The sequence below is a fragment of the Artemia sp. Qi Xiang Cuo genome, chromosome 5, assembly GCF_049724085.1.
Source record: "Artemia sp. Qi Xiang Cuo chromosome 5, ASM4972408v1, whole genome shotgun sequence".
In the NCBI taxonomy this organism is placed as follows: domain Eukaryota; kingdom Metazoa; phylum Arthropoda; class Branchiopoda; order Anostraca; family Artemiidae; genus Artemia; species Artemia sp. Qi Xiang Cuo.
Genome location: NC_142798.1, coordinates 32,162,524 through 32,187,661, shown reverse-complemented (window position 1 = coordinate 32,187,661; position 25,138 = coordinate 32,162,524). Strand labels below are relative to the sequence as shown.

The window sequence follows — 25,138 nt, the reverse complement described above, 5'->3', positions numbered from 1 at the left end:
TCACCTTCAAATTATTATTGTCAATGCAGAATTGACAATAAGCCGAAAAAAGAAGATACCTCCAATTTCGATTAGGGTACTATTGTTATTTTACTGCGTACCAACGTTTTTCGCCAGTTTGTATTTAAAAAAAACGCATATCCAGGCAAGTACGCATGAATAGGGGAAGTTTCGTTAAGAAAAGTTATGCTCTGCGGATAAAATGGAAAAATTCTGAAAAATAAAGTGACTTTTTGAAGATAGGAGGTACTGTTCCAAAGACCACTTCTTACAGAGATAGAAAAAAGTTTAGATTGTAATTATATTTCGTTATTTATTCAGTTCTTTTATTCTGATGATTTAGCCTCATTCCGAGTTAACGACTAAATGTGACCATGAAATTTTAAGGAACCTGGCCTGTTCTTTTTTGTTTTTTGTTCAATTATTTTTTCTGTCTCTATACATTGGCCCTACGTATGTACCTGTATATGGGCAATTGTCAGTATATATATATTTTATCAAAAGTTTTGCTGTTTTTCAAATAATAATAATCCCTCGTGAATAGATTTTTTACTCGTGCAAAATAGGTTCGATTTTTAATTAGTCTTTATGTCTTTTCTTTTTTTTAAATATGTGATTTTAGCTGTTAGTTAGTTTATTTTGTTGTGTGTATTTCTTTTTCTTTTTTCTGTGAAGCACTGTCTTTAGTTTAATCACAAAACTAAGTTCCTGTCTTTCTATATCCTGCTTCTATTTATAGGTAAGACTTTGTTACGCTACAGAGAAGGATAAAGGAGAAAGTAGTTGCAAAATAGTTAGTCTAGGTTATATAGAATTAAGAACAGAGTAGGGCTTAAGAAAAAATAATCTACTCAAATTAACTTAATCTTACCCTATACATTCCAATATTAGAATATCAGACAACTAAACACATTGGAGCCTCAGCACGAAGGACGGCTAAAAACACATTAATAACTGCTTACAACAAAACAAAACACCCACTATTACAAAACCCGAAGATTTCAACATCACCCAAATAACCCAATTTGATTGTATGAAAAAAACAACAAAATCTGATAATTATTTTCGATATGAAGCGGTTTAATTAAAAATAGTAACAAAAAAAAACGCATAGAAAAGGAGTTCACGTGCACTTTCGTTGGTAAAATGTCAAAAACCCTCAAAAACAAATTAATAGCAGGTCAGAGCTATTTTTCATTAAAGTGGCATTATTCGGAATTGATGAGTTTGAAATGTACTCTTAAATTAAAAAAAAGATATTGCCATATTTACATAAGGTTGATGCACGACAAATTAGACGCTAAATAACTTAACAATATCCATAGAATCACTAATCTGGAAAAAAGAAAAGTGAGGGGGTCACTGGCACATATCTTCCTTGGAGTATTGGTCCTCAGATCCTTAGCGATGTTGTCAAGCAGCACTAGAGGGTCGATAAGTCCAAAATGAAAAATAATCTTGTGATTTCTGTACCACCTTGGTAAATATAGCAAGAATTTACAATATTTAAAATAGCCTTTCCTTAGCTGAAGACGGTCTTTTTTGCGCATTAGAGGCTGCAGACCGGAAAGAAAAAGAATTCTAGGAGAACAAAAACTATGGTAAAGTTTACATAAGCCTCGGCGGCTGTACCTTCCTCTATTAGGCGAGATTTTACCATATGAGAAGCGAATACACTGCAAAGCACCAGCAACCAGAGACGAGCAAGTAGTCGAAAGTGTACCAGAATTAGTAATCCCAAGCCATTTCAGCTTTGAGACACAATTGAGTAGCATTGTACCCACAGGTAAAGGAGGAGCAGGGTTAGAAATATTAAAACACAAAAACTTGCATTTTGAAGTATTTACAGAAAGCCCAATCATACTCAAAGCATTGATCAGAACATTTAGATTCTTTGTGAGGCCTGACCTAGTATGACTAACTAGCAGAACATTATCAGCACAGGCAATGTGACTAACAATAGCATTTTCTAAACATACAGTAGGAGACAGCATTCGCAAACAGTCCACAATCACAGTTTTGAAAATATATGGAGACAGCACACAACCTTGCCTGACTGCCTTCTTTACTGAGATAGTCTCTGGTATATCAGACATCCATTTTAACCAAACCAACGAATTGGAATAACAATATTGAAAAATTTTTGCTGCGGAAGAATTAATTCCTGCTTTAACTGAACAGTGGATCGCTTGCGAATGTACAACGTTGTCAAAAGTGCTCAAGATATCAACCGAGCCAAAAAAAATTGGCCTTTTTTGCATTTTTGCCGTGAATGCCGTGAATTTTTGCTTAGTGAATGGGTAAATCTGAAACTGACGAATCCAATGGTATAAGTATTTCGTCCCATTCAGTGCAATTTGCAGCAACAGACTTGTCGCAGAATAGCATATATCAAAAGAAACATGCACAATGCAAAAAAAAAAAAAAAAAACAAACTTATTTTTTACTTATCTATGTAAAAAAGTAAAAATTGGGCAAAATTGATTTGAAAAAAAGACACGCGAGTACAGTAACACACACCGTCACAGATAACATACATAGCGGTCAAACAAACGATGCTGTATATGACAAGAATAACGTTGCTGCGGTTGAGGTAGGAAATGAGGTAAGTAGGTTTCGTTTGAATCGGGAAATAAGTAGGGTTGCGTTCTATCCCCATTTATATAGGTTATTTTGAAGGACTTATCCCTAAGGAATGTGACAACAGTTATTGAAGAGCATGGAATCAAATGGGAAAGTAAAACTCTCCTAAACTTAGATTATGCTGATGATTTGAGCATCCTAGATGAAAATGTTCGCAAAATGAATGATTTTTTGGATTTTTTAAAACCTTGGAGCTTGAAAATTAATGTCAAGAAGACTAAGTTGCTTAGACTGGGAATAAGTGAAGGTAAAGAGGTGACGTTAGGTGACGAGAAGATGGATCGAGTAAATAGCTTCTCTTACATAGTATTATTACTAAAGATATTAGATACAGTAAAATAGTAAAAGTAGAATAACTGTGTTTTTTCACAGTTGGAAAAAGTTTGGAAGAATAGGAATATAAGTCTGCGCACCAAGATTAGAATTTTGGAAGCTGCAGTGATGACAATGGTCAAGTATGGTTCTAAAATGTGGGCGCTCCGAAAGACGGAGAAGGATTTATTAGATGTTTTCCAGAGGAATGGCCAACGGATATTTTGGGTACCCGCCTGTCTGACAGTTATTCAAACAGTAAGCTGTATGAAAATTGGGGCTCTATCCCTCTTGCTTGGGCTATAATGAGAGAAAGGTTGAGATGGCTAGAACCCATTCTGCAGATGAAGGATGAAAGATTGTTAAAGGTTATCCTTTTCAGAGAACCAACTAGTGCCAAACGAAAAGAAATTCGTCTCCGAATTGGGCAGGAGGAGGTCGTAAGAAAGGGTTTAAGATAAATTGGAACTTCTTGAGAGGTTGTAAATAGGGAGGTATTAAATAAATTAGGATGGAGGAGGAATATGTGGAGCTGTGTTAGCTTCAGGCGGCTTGGTGTTGCAGTGAGCTGTTAGTAGTTGTAGCAGTGGTAAAAGTATAGAAGTATATCGATAAGGTTGATAAAATTGAGGGTCCACATTCATGCCCAATTTGAGGCCTTACTCAAAAGGTGACCTACGTATATGATGTTATCATACTAGTCTAGTTCTTCGATTCTAATTGGGTACTAATTAGATCTATATGTTATGTCAAGTGTTTTTCAATTCATATCGTTGTGTATCGAAGATTTATAGGCTAAGTTTTTCCTTAGGATTTGTTTTGTGTCGTTGAAATATTCATTTATTTGTTAACAGTATGTTTCATTTGATATACGAGTGCAAAATAATATATGTTTACGAAACAATATGTTTAGGAGTCTGAAAATAAAGAGTAGCTATAGAGTTTGATTAGGAGTCATTGTTTTAATGCTATTAGACTAGCGGAAAGATTTCTTAGAGTAAGTAGGGATTACATCAAAAACTGCAGGTTATTATAGGCTAAATTTTTCTTTAGGATTTTTTTTTATGTGGTTGAAATATTCATTTATTGGTTAACAGTTGTTATGATTTTGCTTGTTGCCATGGCTCTGCGTTAAAAAAAAATATCTTAACATTTCATTTCAGTTTCAATTTTGAATTTCCAGATATTAATGATTTCCCATGAATTTATCTGCTATATTTTTCCTTTAAATGCACTTAGACCATTATTTATAAGCAGACCAAGCACAATAAAAGTAGTGGGACCATAAGGCTTTCTAAAGGAGCCCTCCCAGGATTTCTAAGGGAGCCCTGTCCCTTTCCATTGAATTCTACCGGAGCCCTCTGACGTCACGCGACACACCTGTTTCTAGGGAACATTTCCGCCCTTGGCAAGAGTTCAAAAGTTAAGTGACACACCCCCTTCGTTTTTATACAGCATACATATCCCTTTTTCCATAGGATTTCTAGGACATGCCCTCTGACGTCACGTGACACAGCTGTACAATACGGTCACCTGTATGTAGGTGACATTCCCGCCCTTGGCAAGAGTTCAAAGATTAGGTCAGTTTACTTGAATTTCTATGACAGCCATGGAAAGATTCAAAGCGCCTATCCTATTTCAAGGTGAAATTCCCAGGTGTTTCATTTATTTGGAATGTGATCCGTATAATAGAAAAGTAGTAATAATAGGGAAATTATGACATCACGGTGCACACCCCCGTTTCAATCGCATGTTGCACCACGCGACAAACCTTCGCCTTTAAAGGGTCAGATAAGTGGAGCTACCAACCCCTCGCACCTGAACAGTGCAGTCACCTGTTCTATTAAAGAGAACAAAAAACCGCGAAGAAAGGAAGAAAACAAGGACAATTAACAGCCAGTGAAAAAACTTTTTTCACTGGCTGTTAATTGTCCTCGTTTTCTTCCTTTCTTCGCGGTTTTTTGTTTATCATGATTAGCCACTGTGGTCTCAGAAATTATTTATTAAAGGGAACACACTTGGCAAGACTCCTTGACACACCTTTCTGGACTCCAATGAAGTCATGCAACTTACCCCATTTCAAACAGACAGGTCTAATATGCTTGACGCAATTTTGCGTAACCCTACCAGAGCAACCCATGGGGGAATCCCCGCTTGTAACGCAACGGCACCCAAAACCCCCCAAGCACTCTTTTTCATTAGCTTAATGGCGGTACACACTGATTGCACATCCCTCACTGCCAGATAATACCATTTTGACATTTTTCATCCAAAAGCCTTTCTTTTTCGGCGTTTTATTTTCGCTATAAACACCATTCATTTTTTTTCTAGAGTTGACCCGCCAGGAATCAAAAGGTCATTCCCTTTCAGTGGTACTGCGCCTCGAGCGAGTCATCTAAGAAACCTTTGTCAATATTTTGTATCTTGAACCATATTCTAAAAATAAACTATTGCACGACCCCTGAGATTCCCCATTTTTTGGCAGTCGTTAGAACGGCATGTTTACTCTCCCAATTTGATACACTCCAGGCGGTATTTGCTTTCAAGATGTTAATATGGGGGAAATGCATGTCTTACTCATACCAAAAAATAAATCTTAAAAACACAGATACTGTAAATGAAAACAAATTAACAATCAATAAAACATAGAAGAAAAAAAACACGACAAAAAAACAAAGATGAAAATTTCATATTATCATATATGCAAAAAAAAGAGCCATCTATTATAAAAAACTGGGGGCATCATGAGCGCTCATGATAACCTAATTTAGATGAACCTAAGTTAGACATAGAAAAACCTAACTTTGACAGAAAACTTGCTAACAGAATGTAACAGTGACAAGGTAAACCGCTACAAAAATACTTCAAGTCTTACATTTCGAGAAAAAATTCCAAATGAACTTGAAAAATCAACTGAAATGTAATAGTGACACGGTAAAGCACTACAAAAATATTCCAAGTCTTACATATAAATGAAAAAAAAACTCCTGAAATGAACTTTGAAAAATCAAGTGAATATAGCAGTGACAAGATATAACGCTACTAAAATGTTCCAAGTGTTACATTTCAATGAATAAAATTCCAAAATGAACTTTGGAACATCGAGAGAGTGTAACAATGACAAGGTAAGCCACTAACAAAATATTCCAAGCCTTAAATTTCTACGAAAAATCCTAAATGAAGTTTGAAACATCTACAGAATGTATTGCTGACAGGACACAACGCTAGGAAAATATTCCAAGTGCTACATTTTAATGAAAAAATTCCAAAATGAACTTTGAAGCATCATGAGAGTGTAACAGTGACATGGTAAACCACTACAATAATATTCCAAGTCTTACATTTCAAGGAAACAATTCCAAAATGAACTTTGAAACATCGACAGATTGAAGCAGGGGCAAGGTAAACTAGTACAAAAATATTCCTTGTCTTACATTTCAACGAAAAATTGCAAGTGAACTCTGAAACATCAAGAGAGTGTAACAGTGACATGGTAAATCAGTAAAAAACTATTCTAGGTCTTACAGTTCAGGGAAAAATTCCAATGGTGTGGTGTGTGCATGTTTTTTTTGGTGTGTGTTTGTGTGCAATTTTTGTGTATGTGCGTGTGTGCTTTTGTGTGTGTGTGTGTTTTTGTTTCTGTGTGTGTGTTTTTTGTCTGTGTTTTGTGTTCATGTGTGTTTTTTGTTTGTTTGTGTATGTGTGTGTGTGTCCATTTTCGTGTTTTTTTGTGTTATTGTGTTTGTGTGTGTTTTTTTGTGTGTGTATTTTTTGTTTGTGTGTTTTTTTTTTGTGTGTGTTTGTGTTTGTGTGTGTGTATTTTGTGTTCATGTGTATGTGTGTGTGTGTGTATTTTTGTGTTCACGTGTGCTTTTTATGTGTGTGTGTGTGTGCGTGTGTGAGTGTGTGTGCTTATGTGTGTGTGTGTTTTGTGTCTGTGCTTTGTGTTATTGTGTGTTTTTTGTTTGTGTGTGTGTGTATGTGTTTTTGTGTTTGTCTGTGTGTGTGTGCGTGTGTGTGTTAGTGTGTTCGTTTGTGTGTGCGTGTGTATGTTTTTGTGTGTCTGTGTGTATTTTTGTGTTCATGTGTGTGTGTGTGTGTGTGAGTGTGTGTATTTTTTTTGTTCGTGTGTGTGTGTGTTTGTGTGTGTGTGTGTGTTGTTGTTGTTTTTTGTGTGTGTGTGAGTGTGTTTTGTGTTCGTGTGTGTGTGTTTTATGTTCATTTGCGTGTGTGTGTGTTTTTTTTGTGTGTGTCTCTCTGTGTATGTGAGTTTTTTTTTGTGTTTGTTTGTGTGTGTTTGTGTGTGTTTGTTTGTGTTTGTGTTTGTGTGCGTTTGTATTTTTTGTGTGTTTGTGTGTGTGCGTGTGTGTGCGTGTGTGTGCGTGTTTGTTTGTGTGTTTGTGTGTGTGTGAGTGTATGTGTGTGTGTGTGTGTGATATCACGATCAAAAAATTGTTTCTTCTAGGAAACATTTTGTATCTTTGACAGAAAACTTGCTAGTTCGAAAAGAAAACGTGTTATCACTGATGAAAACTGTTATTTCTAAAAAAAAATTGAGTGTTTTAAGTAAAATGATGTTAGTATTAGGGAAACAAAAAGTTTATGCTTCCTTGAGAAAATCGGTTAGTGTTAATTAAAAGTTTATTAGCATTAAGGAAGAATGTTGTTACATCGATGAGACAATTCTTTAGTATTAAGGAAAACATGCTACTTCTGACAGAAAAGTTGTTGTCATAACGAAAACTTGTTACTTCTAAGAAAAACAATTGGTATCTCTGTCAGAAAACTTGCTAGTTCGAACAGAAAACGTGTTATCACTGATGAAAAACGTTACTTCTAAGAGAAATTTGATTTTGTTAAGTAGAATTATGTTAGTTTTAAAGAAAAAGTCGATACTTCGAAGGGAAAATTTGCTAGTGTTAAGGAAAACTTGCTACTTCTGGGAAAAACTTGTTATCACAAGGAAAAATGTTATTTCTAAGAAAAATTGTGTATGTTTGACCGAAAGATTGTTACTTCTAGCAGATAAGTTGTCATCATAATGAAAAATGCTATTTCTAAGAAAGTGTCTGTGGGTGTTAGAATCTTTCAAATGTTAAAGGACTCTTACACTGATGATGATCTGTGTCATAGCGGTAGCAGAACTTTAATATTGCCTATTGTCGAGAAACATTAAACCCTAGAATGCTTGGTGTTCCTGGAAAAAATCATGTCCTCTAACGGTCTTAAAAGCATCAAGTGAGAAACGATTGTGTCTTATCGCTATGAAATATTAAAGCCCAGAAAGGCAGTGTATTCCAGAAAAAATCATAAGGTACTTATCTTGGTAATAGAGACAACACTAGAACTCCGTACAAAGTAATACAAATCAGGGCCCTAGCAAGGAAATTGTGATCAAAGGGTAGAAATCATGGTCAATTTCTATGCAATCATTAGCATAACAATGAAACCCTGACAATTTCATAAAAAGTAAAGCAAAGTATAGAAATCATGGGCAATCCCAGAAATCAAGACCATCGTAGAAATCAAGGGCAAAGTGTAGAAATCGCGGTCGACCTGTAAATTCATTACCAAGACAAAGAAGCCTCGAGAAGTGTTTTAAATACTCTTTGGTGTCAATTGCATCGGATTAACATGTTCTAGCAATGAAATTTTTAGTCCCCGCAGTTCAAGTGAAAAAAAAAACAAGAAAAAAAGCGGTTGTTTAATGGAATTTTTTAGCTTATCTCGAGGTGAAATAGGTTGAAAATGTCCTAGGGGTGAGGGTTGGTGTAATTTGGAGGGCTGGTGCCGATGTGAAAACTGTGTCGTGCACCATTCCGCTCTGGACCATAAGTATACTTTTTATCGATTTGGACATCTAATCTTCTCGTAGAGGGGTGGTCTGACGTTAGAGGGTTGCTGTAGAAATCTAGCGATAATTTACCTATTATTACTACCTTTAAATTATCTCGAGCGAGACTGTTTTTAGCCTCTTTTATCGCCTAGCCGAAGCCTGGATTCCGTCCCAGAGTACTTATAGTGTGGTACTGTGGGCTGAATTGCTTGCGAAAACCCGAATGAATGAGTTGAAAATAAATTTTTTTACGAGAAATGTCTGAAAAGTGTTTTTTTTTTGGAGGGGGGGGGTGAATGATAGTGGTGTGTCACAGGGGCTGTAATAGTGTAACATTGTAAGGTGAAAAGCTTAGAGTATCAAACACTAGCAAAGAAAGGGGAGCCTTCTCTGTTTTCAAAGGGGGGGGGGGTTGTCATGTGGAGAGCTGATGCTAGTGTGAAAATAGTGTCATAGCACCATTCCGCTCTGGACCATAAGTCCCCCAAAAAGAGTAGACACAAACCAAACTCCTTCCTCTCCTTTGCGTGTTTTGATATTTTAGTGAAAAATGTACCCTGGGCTAAGAGAAACCGTTTGGGGGGGGGGAAGACTGGCACTTCCTCGGAGGCGACCAGGGGGCAGGTCAGTACCTTAGTGGGGGAGGGGAGGCAGGACAACCATAAATATACGCCTGAAAATTAGCGCTTTGCGTAACGATAAAAATAAAAGTGTGTTGAGCTAGTGACGGAGAAAACGATTCCCCTCCCCTGGTCTCCTCTCCCCTTGTCTTTCCTTAAATTTCACATTTTATTCTTTATCATTTTAAAGCTGCAATAACGTCTAAAAACTACATCTATTATCAATGCGCCCTCTGAAAATGAAGGCTACTAGGCGGGAGCTGGAACTTATTGTACGGATAATGTGAAATATTCATGAATTTATCCGGATGAAAAAGGAGTACTTCCTTAAAAGCTCTTTAATATGTTTTAAATTTGTATCTAATATTACTTCCCCCCTTCTTATCATCTAGGGTTTTAGGTTAGAAGTCACGGTTTTCAATATTCTACTGTTGTTTTCGTGTAGATTTTGATACCCTCTCTCATACTATTGGTGAAAAAATTTACCCTAGGGATGTTATGGGCTTGGAAAAACCGTTCGGGGGGATCGGATACTTCCTTGGAGGCAAGCAGTAAACAGGTCGGCACCTTAGTGGAAGGATGCATGATAACCGTAAATATACGCTTGAAGATTACTGTTTTGTTTAAGAATAAAAAAATAAAACAGGGTTGAGCTGGTGACGGAGAAAACGGTTCCCCTTCCCTGGAATCCCCTTCCTCCGTCTTTCTATAAATTAGTTGTGTAATTCCTTATCCTTTTAAAGCTGCAATGACGCCTAAAAACTGCATCTATTAGCAATGCATCCTCTGGAAATGAAGGCTACTAGGTGCAAGCTGGAAGCTATTGTTAAGATAATGTAAAATATCCATAAATTTATCTTAATGAAAAAGGGGTATTTCCTTAAAAGCTCTTAATATGGTTTAAATTGTATGTAATATCCCCCCCCACTCCCTTGCCCCCCGGGGATGCAGGCTAGAAGCCCCCAGTTGTCTATAATAAATGTTTTTTTTGCGTATATGATAATATGACATTTTCATCTTTGATTTTTGCCGTGTTTTTTTTTCTATGTTTTATTGATTGTTTTGAGTGTATTTTTTATGTATTATTGAGTGTTTCTATGTTTTATAGAAATCCTATGGAAAAAGGGATATGTATGTTGTAGAAAAACAAAGGGGGTGTGTCACCTAACCTTTGAACTCTTGCCAAGGGCGGGAATGTTACCTAGAAACAGGTATGTCGCGTGACGTCAGAGGGCTACGGTAGAATCCAATGGAAAGGGACAGGGCTTACGTAGAAATCCTGGGAGGGCTCCCATAGAAAGCCTTATGGCCCCACTACTAATAAAAGCGTGATAGGACCAATTATAGAAAAACTGAATAAAACTATTTGACAATTAGACAAATTGAGACGATTAGTTTGTTCTTCGTGTAATCCTTTACCCAAAATATAACATGAATATGTTAAACGACAGGAATTAGAGTTTTCAGAAATAAAACGAAATTTAAAACTGACTACTAAAGGGACTTATCAGACACTTAGACTCACGCAGTAAGTTACTGATTAATTTGTCTACCACTATATACCCTTAAAACATGGGTATGATGTATTCTACACATTCTCAATAATAAAGAAAAAAAAATCTGCAAAGAGCTGTAGAGAATTATATTTTTGCAAGTCTTTGTTAAACAAGATTATACCAGCAGCACTTATTACACGTGACTAGGCCCGTATATGCCGTATATGCAGTATGGCGAACCTAAAAATACAGATCACCAAAAATGATATAAATAAATATTTAAAACACTAAACCAGTTACAATACTGATTATTCCACATGGGCTACTGAGCCATATTTAGTATCTGAGCTAATTTTGTCAAGAATAGCCTGAACTCTTTCTACAATTAAATAAAAAAAAAAGTTTTTTTAACTGAAAGTAAGGAGCGACATTAAAACTTAAAACGAACAGAAATTAGTCCGTATATGACTGGGGATGTCCCCTCCTCAATGCCTCTCTCTTTACGCTAAATTTTTTCATTGTTTAAAAAAAACAGTGTTGTGATAAAGTCAAACTTTAGCGTAAAGAGCAAGGCGTTGAGGAGGGGACAGCCCCTTTCATATACGAAATAATTTCTGTTCGTTTTAAGTTTCAATGTCGCTCCTTACTTTCAGTTAAAAAAAACTTATTTTTTTTTATTTAATTTTTGAAAGTTTTGAATTAATTCGTGTTTTGATTTTGTCTCACCGTACATGAATAATTAAAAAAAATTGAATATTAATTTTACTTTTATTTGGTTAAATGGCTTTCTCGAAACCTGTTTAATTTTATTTACGAACGTTTTTATTAGTAATAAATATACATAACTTATGAATTAACTTACCTAACGATCCTCTATATTCTTATATTTTTAACGGGTATGTGATAGGGTTCACCCCGTAGTCAAAAACTTGCTCTTCAAGCTATAGCTCGAATTTTGTCCTAATTATTAAAAAATGACCCCTTTATCACAAGTGCCGTTAAGTAGATTAAATAGCACTTAAGAAAGTTCTAAATTATCTATGGCTTAAAGAGTGAGTTATTGACTTGGGGGTGAACCCAATCATATACGTGATATTTTCTGTCGTTTTAAGTTTTGATGTTGTTCCTTACTTTCAGTTAAAAAACTTGTTTTTTTTATATATAATTTCTGATCTTTATTTATATGATGCTAGGAAATCCAGCGCCCCCTGCATAGCAATGTTCCTGCTCTCATGAACACTTCTTTCATGAAAAGATCCTCCCATATAACCCCTGACCTACTCCCCCCCCCCCTACCAGAAAAAATCCCCTCTGAAAACGTCTGTATCAAACAGTTCGTGGTAACGAACTGTAAGTAAGGAGCGACCCGGCTCAATGGTAACTGAAACTCTAGAAAACGGGTTTTGATACCAATAGATATAATAAAAGAATCAGATTTCAATGCTAATTTCAAATATATAACTTTCATCAAGTTTAGTGCTACCCATCAAAAGTTACGCGCCTGAGAAAATTTGGCTGATTTTCAAAAAAACGGGGAAAGACCCCCTAAAAGATATAGAACCTTAATGAAAATCACACCATCATATTCAGAGTATCAGAGAACCCTACTGTAGAGGTTTCAAGCTCCTATCTACAAAAATGTGGAATTTTACATTTTTTGCCAGAAGAAAGATCACGGATGCGTGTTTTTTTCCCCAGGGGTGATCGTATCGACCCAGTGGTCCTAGAATATCGTGGGAGGGCTCACTGGAACGGAAATTAAAAGTTCTTGTTCCCTTTTTAAGTGACAAAAAAAAATTGAGGATAACTGGGCCCCCTCCAACGCTTATTTTTACATCAAAGTCACCCGATCAAAATTTTGAGATTGTCATTTTGTTCAGCATGGTCGAAAATATGATAAATATGTCTTTTAGGATGACTTAATCCCCCGAAGTTCCTAGAGGGAGGGCTAAAAGTTATGAACTTTACCCAATGTTAACATATAGTATTGGTTATTGGGAAGTATACAGAAGTTTTCAGGAGGTTTTTTTTCTGGTTGGGGGGGGGATGGGTGGGTCGGTGGTTATGTTGGAGGATCTGTTCATGAAGGAAGTTTTCATCGGGGAAGGGAAATTGCCATGAAGGGGGCGTCGGACTTGCCAGCATTATTTATTGGTTATTGGGAAGTATACAACCATTTTCAGGAAGGATTTTTTCTGGAGGGGGGGGCTAGAGGAGGGGGTTACTCCGGAGAATATTTCCATGGAGGATGTTTCTTTGGGGTAAGGGACATTTCTATGAAGGGGGCACCGGATTTCCAAGCATTATTTAAAAAACGATCAGAAATTAAATAAAAAAACAAGTTTTTTCAATTGAAATGTAAGAAGAAATATTAGAACTTAAAACGAACAGAAATTATAACGTATGTGAGGGGATTCTCCCCCAAGTCAATAACTCACTCTTTACGCTACAGTTTTTTTTTAGTGCTTTCAAAAGAGCTATCTATTCTAATTAAACGGCCTTTGTGATTCAAGGGTTTGTGAATCAAAATTTTTTTAACTTTTAACGTAAACAGTGTGGTATTGACTAAGGGGAGAACCCCCTCATATACGTAATAACATATACGTAATAAAAAAAAACAATAAAAAAATAAGCGATACGGCTCAATAGTAATCGAAACTTTTAAAAACGGAATTTTGATGTCAATAAATTTATCAAAAGAATGTGTTTATAATGCTGATTCTAAATATAGAAATTTTATTAAGTTAAGTATTACTCATCAAAGGCAACGAGCCTGAGAAAATTTACACGTTTTTTGAAAGAGGGGGGGAAACATCCCCTACAAGTGAAAGACTTTTAATAAAAATCACAACGTCAGATTCAGCATATTAAAAAACCCTTTTACATAGGTTTCAAGCTCACAGTTGCAAAAACCTGCAATTTTGTATTTTTTGCCAGAAGAAAAATATACGAATATAGAAGTTAGTTACGTAAGTTAATTTGTAAAGACATCCATTTAGCAAAAGAAAAGTAAAATTTTTATGCAAATAAAAGCTGCATTAACTAAAAAACGATCAGAAATTAAATAAAAAGAACAATTTTTTTAAACTGAAAGTAAGGAGCGACATTAAAACTTAAAACGAACAGAAATTATTCCGTATATGAAAGGGGATGTCCGCTCCTCAACGCCACGCTCATTAAGCTAAAGTTTAACTCTGTCTCACAACTTTATTTTTTACAACAATAAAAAACTTTAGCGTAACGAGCGAGGCGTTGAGGAGGGAACATCCCCTTTCATATACGGAATAATTACATTTCAACTGAAATGTAAGAAGGAATATTAGAACTTAAAACGAACAGAAATTATAATGTATTTGAGGGGGTTCTCCCCCAAGTCAATATCTCGCTCTTTACGCTACAGTTTTTTTTAGTGCTGTCAAAAGAGCTATCTATTCTAATTAAACAGCCTTTGTGATTCAGGGGTTTGGGGCTGTCCCCTCCTCAACGCCTCGCTCTTTACGCTAAAGTTTGACTCTGTATCAAAACTTTATTTTTTAAAAAAATAAAAAAATTTAGCGTAAAGAGCGAGGCATTGAGGCGGGGACAGCCTCTTTCATATACGGAATAATTACATTTCAACTGAAATGTAAGAAGGAATATTAGAACATAAAACGAACAGAAATTATAACGTAGATGAGGGGGTTCTCCCCCAAGTCAATATCTCCCTCTTTACGCTACAGTTTTTTTCGTGCTTTCAAAAGAGCTATCTATTCTAATTAAACGGCCTTTGTGATTCTGAGGTTTGTGAATAAAATTTTTTTTTAACTTTTAACGTAGAGAGCGTGGTATTGAATAAGGGGACAACCCCCTCATATACGTAATAACGTATACGTAATAAAAAAAAACAATAAAAAAACAAGCGATACGGCTCAATAGTAATCGAAACTTTTAAAAACGGAATTTTGATGTCAATAAATGTATCAAAAGAGGGTGTTTATAATGCTGATTCTAAATATATAAATTTTATTAAGTTTAGTATTACTCATCAAAGGTTATGAGCCTGATAAAATTTACTCGATTTTTTAAGGAGGGGGGAAACATCCCCTACAAGTGAAAGAATTTTAATGAAAATCACACTGTCAGATTCAGCGTATCAGAAAACCCTATTACAATGGTTTCAAGCTCGTATCTGCAAAAAACTGCAACTTTGTATTTTTAGCCAGAAGAAAAATATACGAATATAGAAGCTAGCTACGTAAGTTAATTTGTAAAGACATCCATTTAGCAAAAGAAAAGTAAAATTTTTATGCAAATAAAAGCTGCATTAACTAAAAAACGATCAGAAATTAAATAAAAAAAAACAAGTTTTTTAAACTGAAAGTAAGGAGCGACATTAAAACTTAAAACGAACAGAAATTATTCCGTATATGAAAGGGGCTGTCCCTCCTCAACGCCTCGCTCTTTACGCTAAAGTTTGACTCTGTCTTACAACTTTATTTTTTAAAACAATAAAAAACTTTAGTGTAAAGAGCGAGGCGTTGAGAAGGGGACAGCCCCTTTCATATACGGAATAATTTCTGTTCGTTTTAAGTTTTAATGTCGCTCCTTACTTTCAGTTTAAAAAACTAGTTTTTTTTTTATTTAATACTTGCCAATAAGCAATACTGTATGTTAATATTGGGCAAAGTTCATAACTTTCAGCCCTCCCCCCGGGGACTTTTGGGAAATAAGTCATTCTAAAAGACATAGCTATCATATTTTCGACCATGTTGAACAAAATGGCTATCTCAAAATTTTGATCGGGTGACTTTGGGGAAAAAATGAGCGTGGGAGGGGGCCTAGTTGCCCTATATTTTTTTTGGTCACTTAAAAAGGGCACTAGAAACTTTTAATTTCCGTTCCAACGAGCCCTCCCACGATATTCTAGGACCACTGGGTCGATACGATCACCCCTGAAAAAAAAAAAAAAAAAAAAAAACAAACAAATAAATGCACATACCTGATCTTTCTTGCGCCAAAAAATACAAAACTCCACATGTTTACTGATGGGAGCTTTAAACTTCTGCTGCGGGGTTTTCTGATGCGCTGAATCTTATGGTGTGACTTTCATATAAGCCCTCTATTTTCTAGAGGTTCTTTTCCCCTTTTTTCGAAAATCAGCCTAATTTTCTCAGGTAACTTTTCATTAGTAGGACTAAACTTGATGAAACTTATATATTCGAAATTAGCATTAAAATTTGATTCTTTTGATGTATCTATTGGTATCAAAATTCCGTTTTCTACAGTTTCGGTTACCATTGAGCCGGGTCGCTCCTTACTTACAGTTCGTTATCACGAACTGTTTGAAAAGAGACAGTTCTACGTATTGATGTGTAGTTTTATATATTGATTAAATAAAAAAAAACAAGTTTTTTCAACTGAAAGTAAGGAGTAACATTAAAACTTAAAACGAAAAGAAATTATGACGTGAATGAAGGGGATTGGCCCCTCCTCAACACCTCGCTCTTAAACGCTAACGTTTTTTAGTACTTTCAAAAAAGCTTCCTATTGTTCTAATTAAACGACCCTTGTGTTTCAGGAGCGGTTCTTAAAGAATTGGGACAAAATTCAAACTTTAGCGTATTGTGAACCTCAATTACATTACAATACTCAGTTACAACTTACAATTCTGGTTATCCTACATACTGAGCTATATTTAGAACCTGAGCAACGGACAAGAATAATTACAAATCTGTTTACAAAATGAGGCAGTCCTACATATTGATATTAAGTTATATATATTGATATTTACACTATATATCAATATGTATGTATTTATGTATACAGTGCATATATATTGATATAAATATACACTAAACCAGTTACAATACTGGTTATTCTACATACTGATCTATATTTAGTACCTGAGCGAACTTTGTCAATAATAAATAGAACTCTATTTACAAAAAGAGGCACTTCTACATATTGGTATTGTAAAGTACAATACTTATTGATAAATACTTCCAGACATGAAAAGGTCAGTTGAGCGTAGGCGTAGTTCAGGAAAGAAAACACGGACCTGATAGTTTGTTTTACTCCTTGTTTTTAGACATTAACACCCAGAAGCTTGTAATGAAGGTCGTTCATTAAAAAATAATGTAGATATTACCATGGTTGCAGATATCACTGCAACCTAGTAAAGAAAAAACCACAATCCATAGTAACCAGAAGTTCAAAAATTCATTATGAAAAAAGATTTCTGTTCAGAATTTTTTTTAGCTGTTTTCGGTATGGTAATTATTATTTCGAATAATCTTAATACTAAAAACTATTGCGGAAACATCTTTATGGGAATTTCGACAAAGAGTCTGAAACTCCTTGAAAATGGAGTCAGGTCAAAATAAAAAGTGTATTATTGGAATCACCAGGGTCGAAGATCATGTAAAGAAAAATTGAAGGCCGTCATCTTGAATGACAAGGAAAATCGTTTTTTTTTTTTGCATGGGAACCACAAATATTTTTCTTTTTCCTTTGACTTCCTCTTTTTCCTAGGGGCGATCGCGTCAAACCAGTCACTGTAAACTGTTGGGAAAAGCGCTCATTTAAAAGGAAATCTCCAGATCTAGTGCCTGTTTTTAGTAACAAAAGAGATCGTGCCTCAGCAAAGTGGCGTTTTCTACCATTTTGTACCACCAAACATCAGTTTTTGTCCAAAGAGGATCAAAATGCCAGAGAATGGAGATTTTAAGACAGCCAATCAATGTTTCATGTTCTGAAATCCTAAACAGGGAGTTTTGACAAACCACAGCAAAATTCTGTTTCTGGTATTTTGTGCCACAGAACAAAGAGGGTAAACGGCCATAAGACCATAGTTTTTTTTGCGCAAAGAGGGTCAAAATGCCAAGAAAGGTAAGTTCACACAGGTAATCAGTTTCTCATGTTCATAATGAACTCCATATCTTGCAAAAGAGATCGCGCAGTAGGAAAGTGATGTTTTCTACCACTTTGCCACAAAACATCCATTTCTACCCAATGAATGTCAAAATGCATGGAAATGCAAATTCCAAGATAGTCAATCAATTTGCCATGGTCTAAAATCCCTCTACTGAATGTTTGAGCCCCTTAGACTGAAAAAGTAGGAAAATCGCTTTTTTGTAGCGTTATCATACATCTCATTAGTTATTCCTAATTCATTTTCTGCCAATGCTAGCAGGTTACCATAAGATCGCAGAGCGATGTATTATTCATTCAGTAGCTATTCCCTCTCTTTCCGCACTTCTTATTAGTTTGTCTTAACAGCTCCGTCGTAAAGTCCATATGGCACCTTCTGGAGTGTGAAGGCTGGAATGCATAATAAGGGAACCATTATCATCTCCATGGTCAAAAATTATTGAATGGATATTTAAAATGCCCCCTCCTGTATACCCCCTCCCAGTTACCTCATTAAGGGAAAACTAAAATGCGTCTTGTAGAAAAAAAAATGCGCCTGATGAAAACAAATATTTTTTATTCATGAAAATAATTTTCTTTCTTATGCAGGAACTCTCAAAAATACGGGTGATAAAATAACCTGACTCCTAGCTGTGTGACAAAGTCATACATATCTTGTGGAAAAGTTGAAGGAAGATGGGATGTAAAACCCATATTTAATGTCGTGTTTTAACAAAAAAAAAATATTAACTTGCTTAGTCCTATTGACAAAATTATACGGGACAACTTTGGTAAACTTTATTGTGTATGTATAAGAAAATTCAAGCAAAAATTAATCTAAAAAAAACAACAAAAACAAAGCTTTTTCTTACGGAAGTTTAGAGCGATGTTGAAACTTAAAGCGAACAAAAGCGATTTCTTCGCACGTTACGTAAGATATGTGTACAAAACTAGCTTAAATAAACTGACATGTGGAATATCGCAATGTCAGTAGAATTAAAAAAAAAACTAGTACATTAGTGAAAACTGATCATGTTCAAGTTTCCGGAGTATTATACTTATGTGCTCTGGTGTCATAGTTATTGTAGCAATTGTGCATTATAGGGAAAAATAATCATAATTGTATAGTAAAACTATTTATAGAATTATAAATTAGTGTTTTATTTTCCGCAGGCTACTTACGGAATTTTCCGATCCAAAGACAACGTGCCGTCTTTTTTTTTGGTCCGTTTCGGGTTTTTCAATAAAGCACACATATATTGGAAAATATCATGAGTCATTCTATTTAAACTTTAATTTTAGCATCCATGTTCATTCAATCACTTATCTTTGCAGACTAACAGATTTTTATCTCATGTTAGCATTATCACTTCTCGCACGCGTCCTGGATTTTAGCACAGTACCTTATTCACATGTGGTATATTCATCCTTGAATCGTAATTTATATGAAACCTTACCTGAGGCTGAAAAGCATGTTAAGAAATCTCAGCCAATTTACTAGCAAAGGTGGCCGATTTTCAAGTTTCTTTTGGATATAGAATAGTCGTTTAATTTTTATTGAAAGAAGAGATTTTGCTATCGCCATATGTATGGAACTGTAATGTGCCACCAGGCATATTTGCTGCGTTTAAAACTAATGGATTTGATTATTTATTGGGAACAAGAATGTTCTAATATATTCTATATGGAAGCAAATCGTTGTTTGTCTCCAAGAACATTTACTGACCGCCTTTAGCGAAAATTTTCTGAGACGAAGCAGTGATCACGTTGTTTTTGTGCGTCCAGGTAAAATTACGCGTGGCCGCCCTTCTGGCGGCTTAGCTTGTGTTTTTAAGACAAATATTTCTGGTACGAGTCCTGTGCTTCTCCAATCAGATGACACTTTTCTTGCGGTGCGTCTTGGTAATATTGTATTAATTAATGTGTATCTGCCATATAATGATCGTTCCATTTGTTCACATCAGAAGTTCTCTTGTGCTTGAAATGGACTTAAAACTTTAATTCAAAAGATATCGGATCATGGGTTGTATTTTGTTATTGCTGGTGATTTTAGTACTGATTTGGTTTCGGATAATGTAAGGAATGGTCAGCTTTTTGATTCTCTCCCGGCTTATAAAATTGTTCGGAAGTCCCATGATTATACGTATATTCACCATTCAGGTAGTAAATCAGACATTGATCACGTTATTTGTTCTGCATCTCTTGTCTGCTCGCCAGTTACGGTTCATTTTGACGAGAATGATCTTGATCACCTTCCGCTGTCTTTTTGTTTATCAAAGTCTGTTGTTTGTTCTGGGAGTATGTCTAAGAGTCGTTGTGTACGTTCTAAATGGTTTTTTAAGCCTGATTGGAATGATGCGAATTTTTCTGTCTATCTCATAATATTGGCTTCACTTTTAACTACGATTTATGTTCCGTATCAGCTTCTGAAGTGTAGCCAGAATTTTATTTATGCTAAATATGAAATAGACCGATATTATCATTCTATCCTCTCTGCTATGAAAGAAGCTGAAAAATTTCTGTCCCAGTAAAGCGAATCCGAAAGAATACTCAGAAGCCTCTCTGGTCACTTGACCCTAACCTTAAAGCCTGTAAAAATAAAGCTAAATTTTGGCTAAAAGTTTGGACAGATTGTGGTCGGCCTAGGGTAATGTTTTTCTTATTAAACAGAAAACTAAACTAGAATTTAAGAAGTATCTAAAATGTCCGATATCGAAGTCTTGATTTTCCATCTTCGCCTAAAGATTGGAGGAAAGTAATTAATTCAAGTAAAACAGACGATTCTGATATAAGTAGTAATGCTATTCCACCAAGTTCTTGGCATGCATATTATTCAAAGATTTTCTCCGTTTTGAATTATTCTGTTCATAGAAACTTTGGTGAAGCGTTTGTTAAAATTGCCCCAAGATTTCTAAGTCAGCGCTTTGTTCTGCCTATATCGCGTTGTGAAGTTTTGAATGCTTTGAATCATCTTAAGTCGAAATCTATTGATGCTGATGGTATCTCTAAAATGCATCTAACTCCCCAATGTGCTGAACTTGTGTCACATCTTGCGCTTCTGTTTCAAATTTTGCTTGGCATTTTCTGTCGTCCCGGAAAGGTTTTTGTGTGGCAGCGTGACTTCAGTTTTAAAAAGAGGTAAACCACCAACACGTTGCTCTTCTTATCGTCCAGTTACTATTTCTTGTAATATTAGCACGGTCTTTGAGTATATTCGTTGACCTAATCTAACTCAAAATACTTCTTTCTTTGGTGAAAATCAACTTGGTTTCAGATCTGGTGTGGGGTGCCAACATGCTCATCGTGTCCTTTCTTCTATTCTACTTTCTAATTCTTCTAAGGGTAAAGGCGTATATCTCTGTACACTTGATCTTTCAAAGACTTTCGATTCTGTTGTTCATAACCAGCTTTTCTTTTCTTTGGCTTTTTCTGGTGTTAATTTTTCGGTTATTTACCTTTTACGGTTTTGGTATTCTAATTCTTACCTCCGCCTGAGACCTTCTCCAGAAACAACTATTAAAGTGCTTCGTGGTGTTAGGCAGGGAGGTGTTTTATCACCAACCCTTTTCAAAATTTGCATTTCTACGGTTCTGGAAAAGATCTCAGGCACCTTTTTTCTGGTTCTACTGATATTCCTTACATTGGCTTTGCTGATGAAATTCTGTTGATTAGTCGTACTAAATCTGCTCTTTCTGTGATGTTTCTTTAGTTTCTCAGTCTTTCCTAAAAATTGGTCTATCCCTGAACCTTGAAAAGTGTGAATTCTTATATTGCAATCTTTCATCGTCTACTCCTCTGGTATGTAATGAATTTTCGGTACTTTCTGTCTCTTCGTTTCGGTTGCTTGGTATTACTGTTTCTAATTCTCTAGCTCTCTTTCGTAAACAGATTGTTGCTGACTCAGTAAGAAAAATGCAGTTCAGTTATTCAAAAATTGTAGCAAACCGTGGAAAATATAACGGAAGAGTTCTTGTGCGATTATTTTAGACTTTTTCTGATCATTCTGTGCTTTATTTTTCGGGTGTTCATTCTGTTCTTAAGCTAAAGGATTTAAAAAAGATTAAAGTTACATTTTTCAAATTTTGCAAATTTCTTCTTTCTCTTCCGCCATGGACTAGAAAACGGTATCTAGTTAAAACTTTCTATGTTACGGATGTAACTCAAAAGCTCGGTGACCTACACAAAAAGCTTTCTGCAGATGCATTTTGTAATATTGGCCCTGACCACGGTCTTTTACAGTTATTTTTTTAGTTTAATTTAATTTCTAGTTTTTGTTGAGTTCTTTTTTGTTTTTGTTTTTTATTATTATACTTATAATCCACTTGTACTACTTATTCTCTTGTAGTTGTGCGTAATAAATGATTGATTTATTGATTGAATCAGTTACTAAATTGATAAAGTCAATTATTACTATTACATATTCTATCCCTCATATGCTGTTCATTAACACAGGCATAATTTATTTGAAACCTTTCTTGATGATAAAGTGCACTTGAAAAAATCTCAGCCAATCTGTTTTTTCTTTATAGCGTGTTATTGTACTTGAAAGTAGTGTTTGGGTGATATTTGATATCGATATTGATATATCGTTATATCGCACCAAATATCGATATCGAATATCGAATCATATTATCAAAACCGATATTTTTAGGGGTCTTTAACCCCCCTATACTCCCCGCGGAAAATCCACCACATGAAAATTCTGCACATTTTCAGCATACATCTTCGAGATTCTTTGCAGGTTTGAACTCTTCCATCTATAATTGATTTGATTTATCCTTGTCTTACATCTTACACTAGCCTTTCTTTTTTCGCAAGGATTCACTTTCGGTTCTCGAGTCAGATACGTGTGAAATATTACAAACTGAGAATGAAAAGTTCACAACAAATGATGTTATAATGAAGAATTCGGAGTTTGAATGTTATTAAAGATAAACTAGCCGATCAGACAGGGTGAATTTTCTCAGTCTGAAAAAATATATATACTGCTGATGCTATTAAGGTTCACCTTATGAAAATTGCCACTGAGTGGGGGATCAAGGAAAAGTTTGTTGCTGTAGTAAGTGATAATAGAGCAAATGTAGTTCGGGCCGTAAAGGATGCTGCATGCCACGTAGGTACAGGATGGACACATGTTTCATGCTTCGCACATACTCTACTAAATTTGATGTGGGGATGCTATTAATGATGCTGCTGAATTGTTGCCTCTTGTCCAAAAGGCTAGAAATATTATTAGCTTTTTCAGACGTAGTTTTGTAGCTACCGACATTATTTGCGCCAAAAAACTATTGACAGGTCTATTGACATTGTTTGCACCAAAAAATTAAAACCTAATTTGACCACTAGATGGAATTTGCTTCTCACTATGTTGCGTATAGTCTACAAGAATTGAAAGGGTCGGTAACAAGCTCGCTTCTCGGTAAAGTGGACCTCATACTCACTGATAGTGAGTGGGGTGTTATTCAAACGTGATTGCGATGCTTACACCCTTTGAAGAGGCAGCTATTGAGCTCTCTTCTAAAAGCTATCCTCCATCTCGAAAGTTCTGCCTTTGTCGTAGATTTTGAGACGCCACCTTGCTCAGGTAAATTTTGGTGGGTTCTTAGATGTGGCTGATGAGCTTCGAACGGCTTTGCTGAATAGAATGTATTGTAGGCTTACAAGTTTTGGCCGAGTCACACCCGTTATAATTGCCACATATCTTGACCCGCGTTTCAAGAAAATGTATATTTCACCTGACGATCTTCTACAAGTTGAGAGCAAAATTGTAAACGAGATAGATTTGGCTTTGCTGGCTGCTGAATCTCCATCAGAAGACGCAAGTACTACCGCAGTCCCTGCGATGCAGTCATATCACAATCAAGCCAGTTTGTGGAGTTCACTCGACGAAGTCTTTATAGTCAATGCAGCACATGCTTCGGAATAAGCCGATTATCAGCCGACATCAGCCGAGGAACCAACAGTTCCAAGAGAAACTTGCCCACTCAAGTGGTGGAAGTCTCGTGCTATGGGGTCCCAAAAACACCTGTACGATGTTGCAAGGAAATTCATGTCTGTCCCCGCTACCAGTGTCCTTTCTAAAAGAGCGTTTTCCAAGGCTGGTCAGATAATCACTGAACGGCGGAACCGACTCTCAGGGAAAAACATATGCTGCTGTTTTCGAATAGCCAGTAGTTTATTTTTCTCTTTTCTGAGCCCGAATAATTCCAAATCTGGTTTTTATTATACTCATTTACGTAATCGAAATTCATTTTTATTGTTTGATTTTATATTACTTGAATTTTGAAAAAAAACTATACAAAATACCATTTATTTACCCTTTGCGTTACTGAACTTCGGCAAATCCATGAGATAGCAAAAAACTGATCCGAAATAGCGATAGCGATATATCGAAAGTAAAAATATTGATATATCGATGCATCAATTAATTAAAATATCGTCCAACACTACTTGAAAGGAGTATCTTTGATGCTGCCGGATTTACCACCCTACCGCCTTATGTTCACCATCAGGCATTTAAAAGCAATAAATATCTTTATTTACAGCCAAAAAAAAATCCTGCTCTACTTTTTCTGGAAGTAATTAAATCCTACAATAACAAATTAAATACTTTCTATTAGGCATTTCATCCCTCACATGTGGTTTATTAATAGAATCGTAATTTATGTGAAACCTTACCTGAGGATGGAATGCATGTGAAAAAATCTCAGCCAATTTACTAGCAAAAGTGGCCGATTTCCCTGTCTCCGTGGCATACAAAATAGTCGCTTTAATTCTTCTTGAAAGAACTTGTCCAAATAATTTGCTGGTAAATTTGACTGCTCTGAGAAAAAGAAAACAAAGAACGAACTAAAAAGTGTAAACAGAGAAGTTTTTCAGAAACATAAAGGTTTCAAAGGGTCCAACATATTTGACATTATACAAGTATCGTTTGTAACTTCATAAAATAAGTTCTTCAATAACAAATAGAGAACTCTTCTAATGGCCTTTCTCAGCTTTTTGTTTGTTTTCATTCCAATGATAGAACCATCAGAAATTACTAACAATGCTTGTCTTAAGACATTGAAGAATAAAGGGTTGAAAATGATATTTAGAAATGTTATAACAGCTTTTTAGGGATTTCATTCTCGCAGGCCAATATTTGGTTATTTGGAAATCCTTTTGAAGTGGTTGGAAAGTTTGGAGGCATAATTTTGAAGTATAATTGATTTTCAATTAAAAAGACAAGTTAGTTCGCAAAAATACACAAAAATAATTTTGTGTCCTTTTAGCGGAAAAATCCTTTTTCCTTGTTGTGACAATATTAGTAGAGAAAACATTGCGTATGTTATTTTCAGTTTTTT

At 35.5% G+C, this 25,138-nt stretch overlaps 1 protein-coding gene across 2 annotated transcripts in view; it reads right to left on the bottom strand.

Annotated features, from left to right (window-relative positions):
- The window catches only part of Nos (Nitric oxide synthase), a 614,880-nt gene that overhangs the window by 175,760 nt on the left and 413,982 nt on the right, over window positions 1-25,138 (bottom strand). For both annotated transcript variants that reach the window (XM_089089493.1, XM_089089494.1), the window contains exon 12: window positions 24,474-24,618. In XM_089089493.1, coding sequence (XP_088945619.1) covers window positions 24,474-24,618 — 145 coding nt within the window. The remainder of the gene's footprint in view (window positions 1-24,473; window positions 24,619-25,138) is intronic.